The 19,363-nt window shown below is 24.2% G+C and overlaps 5 protein-coding genes across 6 annotated transcripts; 2 read left to right on the top strand and 3 right to left on the bottom strand.

The window, feature by feature from the left end:
• Positions 1-76: 76 nt before the first annotated feature.
• Positions 77-7,599, bottom strand: LOC122714762 (DNA polymerase alpha subunit B). Its single transcript, XM_043936412.1, has 7 exons — positions 7,496-7,599; positions 6,882-7,095; positions 6,723-6,771; positions 1,737-1,837; positions 868-1,662; positions 584-799; positions 77-520 (listed from the first exon to the last, which is right to left on the bottom strand). The coding sequence occupies exons 1-7, from the start codon at positions 7,569-7,571 to the stop codon at positions 202-204; spliced, it is 1,770 nt and encodes a 589-aa protein (XP_043792347.1). The 5' UTR covers positions 7,572-7,599; the 3' UTR covers positions 77-201.
• Positions 7,600-8,012: 413 nt separating this feature from the next.
• Positions 8,013-11,037, bottom strand: LOC122714806 (dipeptidyl peptidase 3). The gene is made up of 4 exons (XM_043936483.1): positions 10,740-11,037; positions 10,147-10,444; positions 8,321-10,073; positions 8,013-8,239 (listed from the first exon to the last, which is right to left on the bottom strand). The coding sequence occupies exons 1-4, from the start codon at positions 10,904-10,906 to the stop codon at positions 8,088-8,090; spliced, it is 2,370 nt and encodes a 789-aa protein (XP_043792418.1). The 5' UTR covers positions 10,907-11,037; the 3' UTR covers positions 8,013-8,087.
• Positions 11,038-11,457: 420 nt separating this feature from the next.
• Positions 11,458-12,776, bottom strand: LOC122714992 (DNA repair protein RAD51 homolog A-like). The gene is made up of 2 exons (XM_043936833.1): positions 12,614-12,776; positions 11,458-12,456 (listed from the first exon to the last, which is right to left on the bottom strand). The coding sequence occupies exons 1-2, from the start codon at positions 12,701-12,703 to the stop codon at positions 11,521-11,523; spliced, it is 1,026 nt and encodes a 341-aa protein (XP_043792768.1). The 5' UTR covers positions 12,704-12,776; the 3' UTR covers positions 11,458-11,520.
• Positions 12,777-13,406: 630 nt separating this feature from the next.
• Positions 13,407-17,033, top strand: LOC122715085 (neurochondrin homolog). Of its 2 annotated transcripts, none has more exons than XM_043937007.1 (2): positions 13,407-13,544; positions 14,337-17,033. In XM_043937007.1, exon 2 carries the CDS (start codon positions 14,589-14,591, stop codon positions 16,824-16,826), a length of 2,238 nt encoding a protein of 745 aa, XP_043792942.1. In that variant the 5' UTR covers positions 13,407-13,544; positions 14,337-14,588; the 3' UTR covers positions 16,827-17,033. The 2 variants fall into 2 exon arrangements, with proteins under 2 accessions (XP_043792942.1, XP_043792943.1); XM_043937008.1 differs by lacking the exon at positions 13,407-13,544 and having other exon boundaries at positions 13,979-14,465; positions 14,653-17,033.
• Positions 13,870-19,316, top strand: LOC122715086 (N-acylneuraminate-9-phosphatase). The gene is made up of 4 exons (XM_043937010.1): positions 13,870-13,985; positions 17,723-17,795; positions 18,112-18,595; positions 18,723-19,316. The coding sequence occupies exons 3-4, from the start codon at positions 18,355-18,357 to the stop codon at positions 18,908-18,910; spliced, it is 429 nt and encodes a 142-aa protein (XP_043792945.1). The 5' UTR covers positions 13,870-13,985; positions 17,723-17,795; positions 18,112-18,354; the 3' UTR covers positions 18,911-19,316.
• The last annotated feature ends 47 nt before the right edge of the window (positions 19,317-19,363 follow it).

Here is a 19,363-nt window from a genome sequence, read left to right as displayed (position 1 = left end):
ATTTTTTTTATTTATTCACTTAAAAAAATTATATGGAATACATGTATTATGTATGCAAAATTATGATAAGAAAAAATACAAATTATATAAAAATTCTTTTCATTATTCTATAACCTCGTATTTCAAATAATAAATATATAAACTTACATTTTTTTATCTTTTTATCATTTATTTTGCAAAAAAAAACAAAAACGCTTATATTTAGACTTTTGCAATTTCACAAGATATATTGTTTGGATCCCATTTCGTATTATTCACTGATCGTATGTATAATTTAGCATAGATATATTTTCGCAATCGCTCTGGATTTAAAACGAGAGATTCATTTAATAATTTGCAATAATATTTCACATCGGAAGGTAAAATCAATATGTGTGGTTGCCGCTCAAAACAAGCGTATTTTGTCCAAAGTGTTGTATCAAGATTTAAGCCAGAAAGAGGAGGATACAAAGGATAGAATGTAGTTTGAGACAATATATGATCAGCTAATCGACCGAGCCTATCCATTCCAGGTGTATTCCTAAAAGAATACTTTCTGTTATAATAAAATTCATATCTTACTAAATAGTTCTGCTATACTTACGATACTTCTTGTTGTCCAAGATGTCTAAGAATATCAACTGATGTTATTCCTATGTGCAAATTATCTATATTTATTATGCAAGGATCTGGCATGGAATAAAGATTCGCCGCATTTGATCCAATTTTATTTGTATTTATAATAAATTCTGGCGTCGGAAAAATTGAATCATGATGCGCATCGCGATTAGAAGATACTAATACAATACGTGTTGATTTCCTACATTATAAAAAATTGTTAATAATAATTTATTAAATATTAATAAAATGTTATTAATCGATAATAACCCTTGCAAATATTGTAGAATCTTCATCAAAATTGCATCAAAAAAATCTTGATAAGTCTCTTTCAAGGTACACTTTTTAATTTCAGGATGTGTATATTCTATGAAAGGTCCAATTAATATTAATATATTTGGTTCTTCTTCTACAACGCGACTCATAAGATCCCATAATGGTTGATAATTTAAATTGTCAGAAGATGTAAATGGGCCAACCGCAATATAAATTTTTATATCTATTGATAATTTTGGTTCATCAAATAATTGTGCATATCCCTTAACAAATAACTGTTTTACTATTAGAGTATCTCCAGTTGTATTAAAACCTTCCACTGCAATTATTTGACCAGGAAACAATGAATAATGTTTAACTCCACTAAGATCCAAACGTATAACAGGAGCATTTTTTTCACCAACATTTGTTTTAGAACCTTCTAACATAACAATTTTACTGCCAGTAGAAGTATCATCCATTATAAATATTCTACCCCATGTTCTAAATGTTGTTTGACTTATACACATTATGTTTCTCACGTAACGCATATTAGAATTCGAGGGTCCTATTTCGTTCCAAGTATAACATAGACGCTCACCAAAACTTTTACAACGATTGCTGAGAAAGACTCCTTGTTTGAAAAGCATTTCATACATGTATACTGCATCTTTTGGTATATGGGGATTATCAGCTTGAACGATCGATACTTCGTGATCGTTTTGAGTTTTCCAATTCTGAATATTTGGACCAAAATACAAAAGAATCTTAGCTTTAACTGTACTGCTCGGTGAACGAATAGGTACATTTCTGCAAAAATGATTGAAATTTGCTAATTCCAGTATCGAATTACAAAAATGTAAGTTATAATATAATTTGCTTACAAATTTGATGTATATATCGATGGTGGAAAAATTTGTTCTATTGCCCGTAATTTTGTATCATTCTCTAATTCTGCTGATGGACTCCTTGCTCTTTTAATTTGCTTAAAAAAAAAAATAAAATTTTATATAGAATAATAATATGTTCATCAAATTATTTTTACTGAAAATTAGAAATATATTATTTATATATATTTCGCATATACAATATTCTAAGAGTAAAACAGATTACCGTAGACGAGTATGTATCTAGTCACGAAATAAATCAAAACGTGCACCACATTCATACTCGCCTATGGAATTATCTGTTTTATATTATCTTAGTTTATATGTGAATAAAAAACAATTTTTAGTAATGAAAAATTCTTAAAATTCATATTCATATTTTAATATAGAAGAATTTTCATAATCACCAATAAAATTGTGATGTTTAGACCTGAACGTACTTAATGAGTGTGGATCTAGTCACAATTTCATTTTCTGTGCACTAGACCTTCACTCATTTGGCAAATTCAGGAAATTTTTTCATTTTCTTCTTTTTCTCTATCCTCTTCTTTCTCATATTGTATCATATAATGAGGCACGTTCCATTATTGATACTTAGAAAGCAAATTGTTTTCTAAATATCGCATACGAGAAACTGTTATGAGAAAAAATTTAAATAAATAAAGGACAGAAAGAATAAACATAATTATTTTATATTCATAATAATAAAATAATAAAAACTATATAGCATGATCTGTATTCAGAAGTCAACATAACGAGAAAGGTTAATTGTTATTAACCTGATCATTCTTGGCAGTGTATTACGTATTGTTTCGATAAAGTTTAAACTATTTCTTATACTTTGCGTTTAATGCTTTTAAATTTAATAACAATTTGCTTTTCTTTGTAGTAACTAATTAATACGGTATTTTCAATTCTTTAGGAATGGTTTTTTTTAAAAAATCGTTTTTATATTTATATATATAACTTCATTAAAATATAAATTGTATAAATTATAATTTATTTATAAATTAATAAAATAAAATTTACAAAAATTACAAAATATATGCTAAATACATGCAATATTCAATCAAATATATAAAAGAAATATGAGAGGAAACTTATTTGAATGATACTTGCTGTACCAGATCATGTAAAACTTTAGGTCGATCACCGAGCTGTCCTCTTTCCCCCTCTTTTCTGACGAATATGCACAGAGTCAGGAGACTATTTCTCCTTCTACCCCTCTCTCCACAAACTATCCGCCCCTGGCAATCTTTTGCCCCACTATTCACAGAGATACCGTGGGAAATAACATGGTGCTTTTACCAGTTATATGCCATGCCATAAGAACCGTTGGCATTTCTTTTATTTTTCAATACAAATATCAAAATATATTTTTTTCCTTCTTCACAAAAAATTTAAATTTTTCATTTATTTTATATGTTTTCATTTATTATATATAAAAAAGATCATCAAAAAGTTAAAAATTAAAGCAAAAAAAGAAAAAAGATTGGATTGTCAGTTGTTAAGCAATCATGCTTAATTAATAAATGTAAACAATTTCATAAAAAACAGATCTTTCAACAAAATATTGTTTAAAAAAATTAAATTTTATTTATTAAACAATTTTCTATTTATTCAATTTAAAAATTTCAGATATTTCATTATTACTATAAATTTCATATATTTATATAATTTTATTCAGTTACTTTTTCATATGTATAAAACGATATTAATACGATACTTTTTTATTAAAAATTAGTAAAAAAAAATTAAAACATTAAATATCAAAAAAAAAAATATAGAATTATCATAGTTATATGCAATTTTAACAAATTAATATATACAAACTATAATGTATATTTGGAGACATAAATATATAATTTAAAAATAAAAAATATTAAACAAAAAAGTTTATCATATAATACCTTTACTTATATAACCAGAGAAACCATTTTTCGTAGAGTATTTAAAAGATATAGAAACACTTTCAAAAAAGTGAGTATACCCAAAGAAACATGCAACATACTCGAAGCAACAGGTTGTAGCGACGCGACGCTTGGAACTCTCAACGAATGAACGGTCGACGACATTCGCGTATACGCACACTACTATAATCCACCTTTTTTCTCTTTCTCACATATAATATATATAATACTATTTTCATTTCATACAATATATATGGACGCATATATATTAATATGAATAAGGTTATCCATAAACTTTTCTATTGTTAATTACATTTATCGCATATTTCTTATAACAACATCTAATGATAAATTCAATATGAACAAACAACTTTTACATATATATATGAACAATTTTTTCGTTTTTATATAGTTAATCTAGCAAATTTTCACGATAAACATAAAACTTTATCGTAGAAATTGATAAAAAAAGCAAAGAAAAATTGAATGAATTAGAACGTAATAATAGCAATAGCAACAGGTCGTTACTTATAACGCGAATCGTTATACGATTGGCCGGAATGACTTTCGAGTATGAAATTCACTCAAACCGAATTCTGTAATGGCTGACGCGTTACTTGACCATTTCAATATGTAATATACACTAACACTCCCGCATATATGTGTATAATATTATTTTGCACGAATTATTTATTACTTCACAACATTTACACATAATTTACAATTTATATATTATATCCACAATTCCGGTAAATCACTGATGATAATACACTTCGAATACGTGTAACTAGCTGACAAGCAAACGGTAGCGTCTCAATTCGACGCCATCGAGATATTTGATTAGCTACTGATTTTTAAAAAATATGAACTATAATTGCCTTATACACAAACAAAACAATTACTTAGTAAAGTAGTATTCGTAAATTTCAGTAGAATTTGTGAAGTAAAGCATAGAAGTACATAAAAAACACAACGTTTTGTTCGGAAAGCTGTAAGCGCGCGCGCACGCGCGCATCAGGATGATAATGGAGTCTGGGTCCTTGAAAACTGAAATCGTACCCTTTGAAGAAATCTGGTCAGCTCTCTTAGATGGAAGAAGAACCCCTCTCTCTACGATATGAGAATGCACACTATCCTTTTTCAACCAATAAGAATGAATCCAACATTCCCCTCCATAATAGAGTGTCCTTTGTGGGAGACTGAGAAAAAAGAAGAGGGGATAATGGCGGCGATCTACCTGAACGATTTTTGTGGCGGGAATTACGGTATTTCAATAAGATCTTACAACACATCAAAACAAGAAACCACCTGCCGAAAAATAGTATTGGAATTTCTAGTACTCAATGATAATAGTGTAAGCATAATTAATATTATAATATTATATTTTAATAATAATTGTTAGTAATATGATTTTAAAATCTTCTATATTTATAATAAGAAAATATTACTTAAATTTAAAAAACAAAATTTAATTATTGCAGAATTTTATTAAAACTATATGATATATAATCTTAAAATATATAAAACCTTGAAATATATATTTTGAATTTAAATTAAAGAAAATTGAAATATATAAGAAAAAAATCATAAAAAGAATACTTGCTAAAATAAATATAAAATAAATAATTCAATTATATATAATAAAACTTTATTTTGTTAATTATAAAGAAATTTCAAAATTAATTTATTCCATAATATATAATATATAATATATAATTAATTCCAATATTAAATGTAATAATAAAATTTAAAAATAATTATAAATATATATTTAAACTATATTTTTTATATTTAATAAAAATTGTAATATGTAAAATATGTAATATATAATTTATTATATTTATAATATTTATAATATTTATAATAAATATATTTTTAAATATAAATTTGAAATTGTTAATTTACAAAAAAAATCAAATAATATATTAATAAATAAAAAGATAAAAATAATATAAAAATAACTAAAAATTTTATCTAATTCGTATTATTTTGTTAGGTACAATTTTGAATTTTTTTATGTAGAATAAGATCTTCAGGTAGAAATCTTACGTCATTGTTACTATAGACCATAGATCGACCATAAAGAATGCAAAGCAATGTTGCCAAATCGATATAAATCATAGAATTGCCAAGGTTGAGACAAAATTCAATATTCAATTTTAAATTACAACATTTTTAAAATATTTTGAAATATATTATACTTTAAAAATTATTGAACACTTTTTTTATGCTTTTATATATAATACATATGTACATTTATGAACATTAATTTTAAAATTATTAATTAAGTAAAATGTAATATATTTTACATAACTTGTAAAAATTTTAGTCTTATGTTAAAATAGTATATTATATAATATTATATATCAAATAGTATATAATATTATAAAATATATAATATATAATAATATATTATATATAGTATATAAATAGTATATAAATAGTATATAAATATATAGTATATTATAAAATATATAATAATTTATTTTTAGGTATATTATATAAATATAAATATTTATTTTTATATTTTTCATTGAATAAAATATTTATATATATGTTAAAATATAATAAATTAAAAAAATTTTCTTGAGAATGCAAATTATAATTATGCAATAAAATTTGATTATATTATATATATAAATATCAAATATTCATTTTATTAATGAAAAATAAAATTGATAAATTTGGCAACAACATGTTAGAAAATCATTACAAGAATAGAAATCTTTCCTTTTGAAAGAAAGAATAATGAAGACTAACAGATTTTAAAATCAAAATAATCCATTAAAAAATTCAATGAATATTTTGTGAAGAAAAATAAAAAATCTTAATTTCGACCAATAAAAAAAAATGCAATATTTTGCAAAATAATTAGTAATGAAATAAATTAAAATATATTAAATTTTTTTTACTAAAAATTATCATTTAATGATAAATAATAATTATAATAAAATAACTAAAATATATATAACTATATATATATATGTACATATACATGGTATACATGTATTTATAGGAGATATATATATATATATACATGTCAAAACAAAGAATAATTAAAATAAAAACTCACCTTTGATGTGGTACATTCTCCACTGTTATACAGTTCCAAAACATTATTACTATAATTAAATAATATGTAAGGCTAATATATAAAAATATCATAAACACAAAAGAATAATAATAAGAATTTTTTAAATTTTATATATGATAAATATATATAAAAGGATACATAATATCTTCTTTAGGTTGTATATCGAGAGTATGTATATTTGATATGCCTTGTGTTACGACACATTCACTATTTTTTTTAAGTTCTTCATCTTCAAATTGAATAAGATTATTTATTGTTGGATTAATATCTAATGAATGTGTAATAGTATATGCTACCCATGATTCTAAAAATTTTTCTTCATCTATATTATAAACATGACAAAATTGTACACCTAGATAAAAAAAATTAATTGAAAATCTGTTAAATAAAAACAATACAATATATTTTATATATTATAAAAATTAATGCAAAGTTAAAAATGTTAAAACAAAAGTCTAAACATATAATAATAAATATATTTTATTATATATTTTATTAAAATATAAATAATAGTTCATAATATGTAAAACAAGCTTTCTAAGATGAGGTTAAAAAACAGATATAATTTTTTAAATATATATATATACATTAATATAAAAAATATAATAATTATTAAATATATAAAATATATTTAAATTAAAATTGAATTGTTTCTTAAATAATAGTATTTAAATCAAGAATTAATCAAAGAATTTATATAGGTTAGAAATGAAATCTATTAATTTTAAACTATAAACTTATAAATAACTTACATTTATCGATGATGGATTTATCGGAAATATCACAACCTAAATTAACGAAACACAAACTTAATGATTCTTTTGACATTTTAATATACTGTGCTTTTCAGTTTTTTCCCGCCAATAGATATAATAAAACAATACACGTACATGCGCAGAATCTTCATTCATATTCAATGCTTTATATATGTGTGTGTGTGTATTATAGAGAAATATCACATATTCAATGACGTAAATAGTCACAATAAATATAAATGTAATTGATAAATATTTATGTCGATAATATTATTTTTATTATATATTATATATTATTATGTAATATTATATATAAACAATATATATAATATATAATATATATATATATATATATAAATAATAAAAAAAATGCTTTTATATTTTTGAGAATATATTTTATTTTAAGATATTTGTTAAATATTTATAATAAATTTATTTTATACAAAATTCTTATTCAATAAAATATTTATAAAAACAATAAATGTCATTATTTTTTATGATTATGATTCTTATCCACATATACATATACAAATGTTACAATATATATCAAAAAAACAAAAAATATTTTTGTAATATTTGTATTAAATAGTTAATTATCTTCGAATATAAAATGTTGTTTATCTTTTTCCATAATTTCAATAAGTGTTTGCGAAATATCTGTAGAAGGAAATCTTTCTATCCAAGATTGAATCAATCCAGCAAAATTGGGTTCATAATTTTTCAATTGTACTTCATTTTCATCTATTTTCACAATAAACAAATTAGTATAATAGTAATATAACTGTAATATTTTATAATATATATTACTATTTAAATACAAACCATTAACGAATGTATTAGATTGAACAAATATCTTTCGGGGTTCCTTGTGAGCTAAAACTATATCCCTCCAACGTGCCCATGGATGTGGTTCTATTTCAGGTACTTCACTATATTTTTCATACATTTTTCTGGCTGCTTCAATATCACCTGTACTTTTATAAATTTGTAATTTAGTTAAAAAATCTCCAATTGCTTTTTTACCAACTGTTAAAATTTTTGTTCTATTAACAGTTAATAATAAATTCTTTCCAGGCTCAGATTCTACAACATCAACAAAATCATTGCCAGCTTCTAAACAAACTCTAAGTAAAACATATCTTGCTTGAGAATGAGCTTGCAGCCATTTCCCAGTTGATGGTTGATACATTTCTAAAGCTTTTGCACAACCAGTCCATAATAGACATAACCAATTTACATATATTATATCATCTGCTTCAGAACCTTCATATCCAAATATACTTAATATATCTTTTTCTAAAGATAAATATAATCCAACTGCTTCTGCTCTGCATTCCTCATAAGATGATCCCAATGACCCAAATTTCGAATCATATGTTTCACCAGGTAAAAAATATTTATTTATTAATTCTCCAGTTAAAGGATTTTTTACTTTTCCAATATTGAAATTATATAAACCAGATTCCAATTGTTTCAATAGTTTACCTGTTCCATGACCAAGAAGTTCATGCAAAGCAACTTGCACTTCAAAGCTAGCTACTCTATAAGTATTCATCAAAGTTTGATCATGTTCAGATAAAAATGGTATTACATCTAATTTCATATTTGCAGGAATTACATTACCCAAAGAAACATTCTTAAATCCTTCTGATTGCCTAATTTCATCATAATTTGGGATATTTATACCTGCAGGAATACCAGATCCCGAGAATGTTAAAACATCCAATGAAGTAAAATCAGGTCTTAGAAATTCATCTTTTTCAAAATCTTTACCCCACGGGAGTTTTGGTATAAATTTTTCTGCATTAGTTACCAATGTAGCAAATTTTTTGGACATTTCTTTATTTACCATTGCTACAAATCCTTCAAATTCTCCTCTTTGACCTGCTGGATCTCTATAAGTTTCAATAAAACCTATGTAAGTTTCTATAACTGGTCCTTTGTCTTTAATCCATAAACGAGAACCATCCTTGTGATCTTGTAAAGATCCAGTTTTAAAGTGTTCTATGTATTTATTTAACATATTTTTTTCAATTTCATTTACCGCATATTCTTTTGCTTTTTGAAGATTATGAACAACTGGAATCAGAAGTTTACTGTAATCTCCTCTTGTAATTCTAAATTTTGCATTTTTAAATACTTCTTCTGATAAAGTAATATTAGAATCATTATTGGTTTCCACAGAAGCTAATCTAATTTCATATATATCAAATTTACAATCATTTTGATCATTTGCTATTTTAAAGCACCTTGTATTATAACATTCTAATCCTTTACTTTGCATAAAATCATTAACTAACTCTGCATCTTTTTCTGTGCAATTAGCAGAAAAATAAGTTGTAATTCCCTTTTCATTCAATCCTAGAGATTTTAATTTTCCTTTAATAGAATATATTATATTTTGAATTTTATTCCAAATTTCTTCAATGTTTTTGGAATTATTTTTATATGCTTTTGAAACTTTTATTATAGTTTCAAATTTATCCTTAGGTAAATTTGGAATTATTTTACTATCACCAAAAGATTTATAATTACCAGCATTTGCAAAAATTCCACATGAATACACTAAAAATGCCTAAAAATAAGAAATAATTGTACAATTAATATTATATTTAAAAAATGAAATTATTATTTGATATAAAACTTACTATAAATTCATCTTCACTAATATTAACATTAAATGCAGAATTTTTCAATTCATTTATTGTTTCAGATATGAAGATTTTATGTAGTAGAGCAAATATTAACGGTGATTCTGGAGAAGTTTGAACAAATACAATAAGACCACCATTCCATGCAGCTTGACTTAAATAATGTGCATATAATTTTTCATTTTTTGTTAAAGCATTAAATGCAGTATCACATTCTAATGCAATTATCGGTTGTTTATTTGGTAAAGTAAATAAAGAAATATCTTCACTCATATTTGTAGACAATAATTTTACACTAAAATACAATGTTATAATTTAATAAATTTATTGATTATATTTTAAATTCTATATAAATTTTTATATAAATATAAACAATACGGTATTATTAAATTAATAAATTTAATAAAATCTTTTGTAATTATGACATTTTAGAAAAAATATTTAAAAATAGACGTAATAATAAAAATTTAGACTTTTATACATATGTTATATGCATATATAAATATATAAAAATATATATATACATACACTGAAAAAAATACATATATATATATATATATATATGACAAATCAAACGATACATAACCCACCTTGAAATAAAATTATTTTCGAAATGCTTAATTTTTTTATTTGTATTTAAAAGTATAGATCCACTTTTCTTTATTTTAATAGTTATATTAAATGAAAAAGTCCGTATGAAATGAAGCTTGGTTTTCGAAACAATCTTCTGCCAATAAAATGGCCACGTGTACAACATATCTCCGCATTTATTAAATTATAATTTAAACGTTACAATTTATCCAAAATAATCAAAAAATGTTAATAAAAACAACTAATTGTATTTTTATATATACATATATACAAAATTAAACTTATTTATAATTAAATTATTACATAATAAATTATCCTTTTTTAAATCTTTAAAGCACAATTATCAAAATTTCCTAGATAATCTAGTTCTTAAACTTATTAAAAGTTACAAGTGATTAATAATGGATTCTAAATTATCTTTTTTAATTTAAATTTTCTAATTTTTCTTTACAATATATATATATATATTTCATATAAAATTCAAATTTATTATTAAAAATATAAACAAGTTAAATTTTCTTATATAATATGATAAATTATATATTTAATATATTCTTTTTTTTATATTTAATTTTTTTCATTACAGTTTTGTATATTACACAATAGTTATTTAATAATAATGTTATTTATTCATTATTTTTATAAAATAAAACAAATTAGATAACTTTAAAGTTTAAAGTGTAATTATATTAAATACAAAAATTAAATTATTTTTTTGAAAAGCATATTTTAAACATTTTTTTTACAAATATAGATTTTTATAGAAAAATAATAAGTCTTTTATTCTTTAACATCTCCAATACCATCTGTATTTATTGCAAACATTGCTTCGCTTTCAGGCAAACAAGGTGAATCATAAATTTTACATATTCTAGTTTCACCTCTACCTTTACGTAGATATAATCTTGTAGTACTTGCATGAGCTATGATGTGACCTCCAATTGGTTTTTTTTGATCTCCTCCAAACATGCTAGCTGCACCATCAACTTGTGCCACAACTTGATTGGTTATAACAACAGCGACACCATGTTCATCAGCTAGTCTAAGTAACATTCTAAGAAATCTGCCTAAATGCATTTGTCTAGCAGCTAATTCTCCTCTTCCAGAGTATTCAGTTCTATATAAACCAGTTGCACTATCTACTATCAATAATGCATATCTAGATTCTGTCATCATAGCACTAGCTTGAATTAATAGTTGAGTTTGATGATCTGTATTATAAGCTCTGGCACATGCTACATTATCTAATACAGAATCTCCTGCAATTTTATATCTTTCAGCAACAGCAATTAATCTTTCAGGTCTAAAAGTTCCTTCTGTATCTATATAAAGACATTTTCCTTCTGCACCTCCCATATCTATAGGTAATTGACAATTGACAGCAAGTGTATGACATAACTGAGTCTTTCCTGATCTAAATTCTCCAAATATTTCTGTAATAGAACCTGTTTCTATACCACCTCCTAATAATCTATCTAATTCGCTAGAACCAGTAGTTACAAAAACTATATTTGATCGAGTTTGATGAATTTCAGTCGCACTTTTAAATCCCATCACAACTAATTTTGATGCTTCTTGTAAAATTTTATCTGCTTTAGCTTCACTAATTCCTTTGATAGCAATTAAACATTTTTTAGGAGCATATGCTACAGCTTCCACAGTATAATAACCAGCTTCTTCTAATTTTTTTACGTCTCCTGCTGTTATGCCATTTCCCTAAACAAAAAATATATTCTATAAATAATTTCTATAATTTAATATAATATATATAGTATATATAGTGTTAATCATATAAATGCTTTCATATAAATATTTAAAAATTATAATGAAAAAAAGAAGTGATATATATATATAGGTTACAAAAACAAATTACTTCTAAAGTTTTTATTAATTTTGCTTGTGGATTATATTCTTCAAATTCTTCATCTCCTTGAAGACTAGCTGTAGATGCCATAGCTGACATTTTATGATATAATATACACTTTAAATAATAAAAATTATTAACGCAAAAATAAGAATTCAAAGCAAGTATTAACTTTGCGCCAAAATATTATGACGCCATTACTGATGTCAAAATAGTTTTATGTAATTTGCATTATTTAATATTATTTATTATTCTAAAAAATAATATACTATTTAATACTAAATTCATAAAAAATTATATTAAGTAAATAAATTAATATTTAATAATTTATTGTAATTTACAAATTTTTTTAATATATTTATATTTATTATTAATATTATTAATATTTGACAATTGTGTTATTAATAATATTATTATTATATTCAAAGTAAATATATGAACTAAAATAAAAAAATATACGAATAAAAATTTATATTTTTAATTAACTCTGTTGATAATACTTCACTTTATTGTAAATCTATATAATTTAATCTAAAAACTAGATTACGCATTTATCGACAATCAACATTATAAGTTTCTATTAAAGATGTCTCTTCATTCGAAATGAAATCAAGGAAGAGAAAAAGGTCAGGAACGAAAGGCATTAGGTCGAGACGAGACAGATTATATCTGTTCTGACGTCTGACCATTAAGATAATTGTATATTTATCCCTAAAGTGTTCTTAAAAGGGGACTGTTATATGAACACTACATGTTTTCATGCGCGATTCTTTGTTGAAACATCGTTGGATTGACAACATATTTATTATATACAATAAAAATGGCGACTTTGCATAAGAAGCATTTTTGTTCATCAAACATAACTATAAGCGCTGTGTTTTTTGATCTGGACAATACTCTCATCGAAACCAGAAAAGGCGACAATCAAACATGTCGAAAGGTATGCTAAAATATTTGAAATTTTATTGGTGTCAAAAACTGTATGCGTGTACATATATAAACGGTCAGTATTGGTTAATATACTAGAAATGTGTGTATGTGTATATATATATACATATATATATGTCATTCCTGGAGAGTGCGCGAAAAGTAGTTCAATTTTTTATTCGAAATTAGAAAAATGTAAAGGTCACTCATTTTGTTAATTTATTAATTATTTTATATATTTCTTCTTTTATAATAGATTTTGTATTGTTCCAAAAAATATCTTATGGTAATTAAATTTACATTTAATCTCTCAATTTCGTTTGGATACGAAGATCGACGAAAATAGAAACTTCTGTGTAATACGAGCCGACTCCCTGATATAGTGCTTTCTCTCGGACGGTTATTTTCGACCGATCCTACTGTCCAGACGCTCAACATAACGTAGATAAAGCGTGTAAGCACGTTACTAAAGATTTTGACGTTCTTAAGATATCAATTAGTTGTATAACGCAATTTTATTCACACGTTGTATTACGCGGAAAAGGTTATGCTAGGATTATATATATATTTAAAATCTTTTTCCAATGAAATTCTATTAAATAAAATTATTTTGAATAATTTTTAATATTATTTTTTAATAAATAAGCAATTGATATTATTGATAAACTAAAAATTGACCGTAAACTAAAAAAAAATAAAGAAAATTGTTAACCTTATATTAATAACAATTCATATTTGAATAATAATTATACATGTTTGTGGAATAGTATTTGTGGTAGTACAACTTTATTTCTGTCTGCTTAAGTGAGTGTGTCAAAGGGCAAGGCTAGTCTTAAGGGGTTTGATTTGGAAGTTTGGGAGTACTGCCAGTTGGCTTTTAGCTGTGACATGTGAAAGATGCAAGTTTCATTAAATCTTTATTAAATATTATTGGGTAAATATTAATATTCTAATACTTTATATTTTATTTGGGAGATTGTTATCATAGAAAAAATAAAATTATAGAAATATTTAAATTATAATTACATTTTAAATTGTAATAAAGTAAATTATAACCATGAGTATTTCAAAGAATGTGAAAAAGCATGTGACTATTTTAAAGTCTGTTGAATCTGATTCAGAAAAATTTGCTGCTTTATTTATGATTACAAAATTGGTGGATAGTAAAGATTGTACAGTAACAGAAAAAAAAATGTTATTTGAAGCTATTGGAACTAAATTTTTAACAAAATTGTTATCTACACAAGTAGTTCCTGTAGATTGTCCTCCACAAGTATATAAATCTGTAGCACTATCTATACTTTCTGCATTTTGTGGCGAATCAGAATTAGCTTCTCACCCTGACATGATTGTTCATGTACCTGCATTACTTGAAATTGTATCAAAAGCTGATGAAGATGCAGATGATAATATGTTAATTATTGTTAGTGAAGCATATACATGTTTGCAAAATATTGCACAATATTCTCCTGGACAACAAGTTTTAATTGAACATAAAGCTATTGCAAAAATGTGTGATATTTATTCAGAAAAAAGCTTTCAAACAGATAAGGCTTTGAACATTTTAGTTACTTTAGTTCAAAGATTTAGTACAGAAGCATGGGATGCAACAGATACTGCACCTTTTCATGCTATAATAAATAAGATTGCATTAGATTTTGAAACAGATCATACAGAAAGAAAATTTGAATTATGTACAATTTTACAAGCTTTACTAATGTCTTGTACAAAAGACATAATTAGTAAAACTGCTAAAGAAGAATCTTGGCCCTCTAGCATACATAAAGCTTTATCTGATATTCTTGGATCAAAAATAGGTAAAAATCAACGTGATCCAGCATTAAAACTTGCTTCTGTAATGCTAGATTTATTAGGAGCAGAATGGACTTTATTAGATAAAGAAAAACCAAAAGTATTTTTGTTATTATTAATTCAACTAACATCTATAGAAGTTAGAATGCAAATAGAAGGAAAACAATTGAAAAGTATAATGACAAATGCAGATTTAATAACATCTTGTTTTATTATTATTGAAATTTCTCTTGCATATATTACCAATGATCAGTTGGACTTAGATCAGAAAGAAAAACAGTCATTATATACTGTTTTAAAGGGAGCATTTGCTGCAATTATAGGTTTACTCACAGCAGTATCCAAGATGAAAGAAATAACAGATATTAAAGAAAGAATATTTATTTGTGCTGTAGTAAGAGTACTAGCAGCATGGCTTGCCCAGGAAACAACAGCTATGCGTTCTCAAGTTTATACAGTTTTACCTTATGTTTTAACTATAGCTAATGATACATTTTATGCATATAGAAATAGAAAATTAACAGAAAAGGCTAAAGCAAATGCGAAACTTAAAAATGATGAAGCAACATCATCTGGAGAATCAGTTATTAATGATCCTTTAAGTGAAATTGATTTATTGAGGCTTTTATTACCAGCATTATGTTATTTAGCTGTAGAAGAAGATGCAAGAAAAATTTTAATTCAACATAAACAAGAAGAAGTCTTGTTTGAATGTTTATCTTATCATTGGACAATTGTTCATCAAAAAAAACCACCAATACCAAAATCAGAAAGATTAAAAATTTTAAAAGAACCAGAAAAAGAAGATTTAGAACTTCATCTATCAGAAGAAATAAAAGATTCAAGGACAGCCATGGTTTCCGTGTGCAATGTTTTAATGAATATTACTGTATTAGAAGCAAAATTAGTAGAAGAATCACCAACATTTATTTCTTTATTGAAATTTATTTTCAATAATCTTCCAGAACTTAAACAAATTCCTGAAAATCTAGTATTGCATGGTCATCTTGCAGTTTTGGGATTATTATTATTGAAACAACAAGCAATACGTATTAAGAAAAATGATTTTTCTATTTGTCGATATATTCAAGCTACTATAAGATTTTTATGGGATGCATATATAATTGATGAAAGCAATGATCCAACTGAACTTGTTGTTGCCATGTCATATAAAGAAAAGTGGTTGGAACTTATGGAATTATGGTTTCTTGGAATGCAAACAATGGCTGGAGTCTTACAAGTCATACCTTGGCTTTCACAATTTACTCTTGAGTCAGGTTGGGTAGAAGAAATTATTGAAATTCTCAAGAAAATAAAGATAGGAAGTCTTCAGCCAAATGTAAAATTTGCTTTTGAAGATCTTTTATGTCATTTGGTTAAAGCAGATGAAAATGTTGCTTCTGTTTTGAAGAAACGTGGAGCTTTAACTGTATGCAGAAATCATCGTATGATGGAACTTGGAAAACATCTCTTTGGAGACTAAAACATTCTATTATATTTTGAATGAAAATATTTATATTTATATATTGATAAAATAGCTAAAATAGTTAATCCATTCTTATGTTGTCAAGTAATGTGTTTATTTGTGTATACATATTATATATGTTTTTTACATTATATTGTTTATAAAACAAAATTATTATCAAATTATTTGAATTTCTAAATTTTAAGTATACATATATATATATATATATTATATATTATATATTATATATTATATATTATATATTATATATTCATATTATAATAAGAACAGAATAAAAATAATTCATTTTATTAAATAATATTTATATATTAAATAGTTAATTTCAGTAGCTACAATTTTGCAATCCTGAAATTTCATAGATCAAATATAAATTTTGTTAGTAATCATATGTAAGAATAGTTTTTTGGCAAGCAAAAGATTTATCAATTTCTATTTATTAAATAATTTTACGAATTTAAATATTGATATAATATATGTTGAAATAAATTTTTTTTTATATTTTATATTAATTCATGAACTATTTGAAAATTTGTAAGTTTGATAATAAAATATTTAAAATTAATATACTTTAAAAATGTACATATTTGATAAATTTATGTATACATGAATGGCATTGTAAAATAATAAATGGTTTTTTTATTAAAATAAATTGTTTTTAAAATTTTATCTTTTAAAATATTACCTTCCTTTTTATTTAAAAATTATTAATATTAGAAAAATTAGATAAACTTCTAAACTAAATTATAATCATGTATAAATTATTTTTTATTTTAACATGATACATGACAAAATCTGCAGTAATAAGTATAAATTAATATCCAATTGAGTAAAGTTTTGAAAGTTAGAATAATATAAATTTGTTGTTGGCACAACTGATTTTGTTGTGATTACAGCAACGACCGCGGGTGCCACTTCGAGTGTCCACTAATCGGCTCGAGTATTTCAATGAATCAATGCATTTTCTAGGTAATCATCAAAAACTGAATTAAGTGACCTAAATTCCTAACTGATCGTTTGTATCCTTCTTCCCAAGAACTTGGTTCAACCATTAAAATCCACATTCAATATGTGATTTTTGAATATATTTATAAAGTTTATTTTTAACATTTATAATTTTTTTTAATTATTAAAATATCTTATTTTAGACTGTGTTGAATGTGGAAATCATTCATTTTCCTTTAGTGTGTATTTCGTATTTTGTTCATTATTTTATAATACTGCTTGATTTATATATCATAAAATGAATAACATCTAATAAATGATATTTTAACTTTATCTGCAGTTGGCTGAGGAACTAACACAAGAATATGGTATTCCTGAAGATATATCTATAAAGATTACAACAACATATTTGAAGCTCTTTAGAAAATGTCCTGACAATGTAGTTCATACTTTGGATATTTGGCGCATAACTTTGTGGAATAAAGCTCTTGGAGAAAAATATTCATATCTAGCAAGAAAAATTTACGAACGATGGTTATATCTACGATATTATTATTTGACGCTGGCATCAGATGTAATTTCTATGCTTCGTCAGTTGAGGATAAAATATCTCTTAGGTTTGATTACAAATGGTCCTTCTAATGCACAATGGGAAAAAATACGAAAACTTTCACTCGAACAATATTTCGATATAATTCTTGTATCAGGAGATTTACCATGGGAAAAACCTGAAAGAGAAATATTTCGAAAAGCATGTCGATTTTTAAATGTTAAACCAGATAATTGTGTAATGGTTGGTGACAAATTGGAAACTGATATCCTAGGTATTATATTATTATCGTATATTTTCATTACACAATGCATTAATTATTAAGAAATATATTCAAATACCAATAATTTGCATTTTAAATTAATATTATAAAAAAATAATTTGTCATTATTTTTATCTAGGTGGAATAGAAGCAGGTTTAGGTAGTACAATTTGGATTCCAACAGTGGATAAACCATTCTTATTAAGAGAAGATCCACAACCAGATTTTACTATAAGGCATGTCACAGATCTTTTAAGTATATTAAATAGAGGTCCTGATGCTCCAGAACTTGAAGATTCATCTTCAAATGCATCTGATGGTAGTTGATAAAAAAACATATTTTTTTAGGTTTTCTTTAAAAAATCACAGCTGATAGATATAAAATTTTTATAAAACTTGGTAATTGTTTCTTCATAACTAAATAACTATTATTATAGCATGTAATATATTTTATTTTAAAAATAATTTAAATTTCTTATATACAGCATGTCCCGTATACTTTGATGGATAAATCTACACATGAAAACAATAAAAAAAGTTCATATATTCTATTTAATTTTGTTTTCATATAATAAATTTCTTTTTTACATTATACATTTCTTTTACCATATCTTTTTTTATCTCCATTAAAAATGTTCAAAATGACTTTGCATTCAAACATGAGCTAAATGTTTCATCATTAGTTAATTTTATCTTTTTTTATTTCTTCAAGTATTATTTTCTAAAAGTCTTAATTTTTTTGTTAAATTTATTTCGACATTGTCAATAGACATTTTATAT

Source organism: Apis laboriosa, unplaced genomic scaffold, assembly GCF_014066325.1.
Source record: "Apis laboriosa isolate Shangri-la unplaced genomic scaffold, ASM1406632v1 scaffold34_cov151, whole genome shotgun sequence".
Classification (NCBI taxonomy): domain Eukaryota; kingdom Metazoa; phylum Arthropoda; class Insecta; order Hymenoptera; family Apidae; genus Apis; species Apis laboriosa.
The sequence above is the reverse complement of the archived record's forward strand: the minus strand, read 5'-3'. Positions and strand labels throughout refer to the sequence as shown.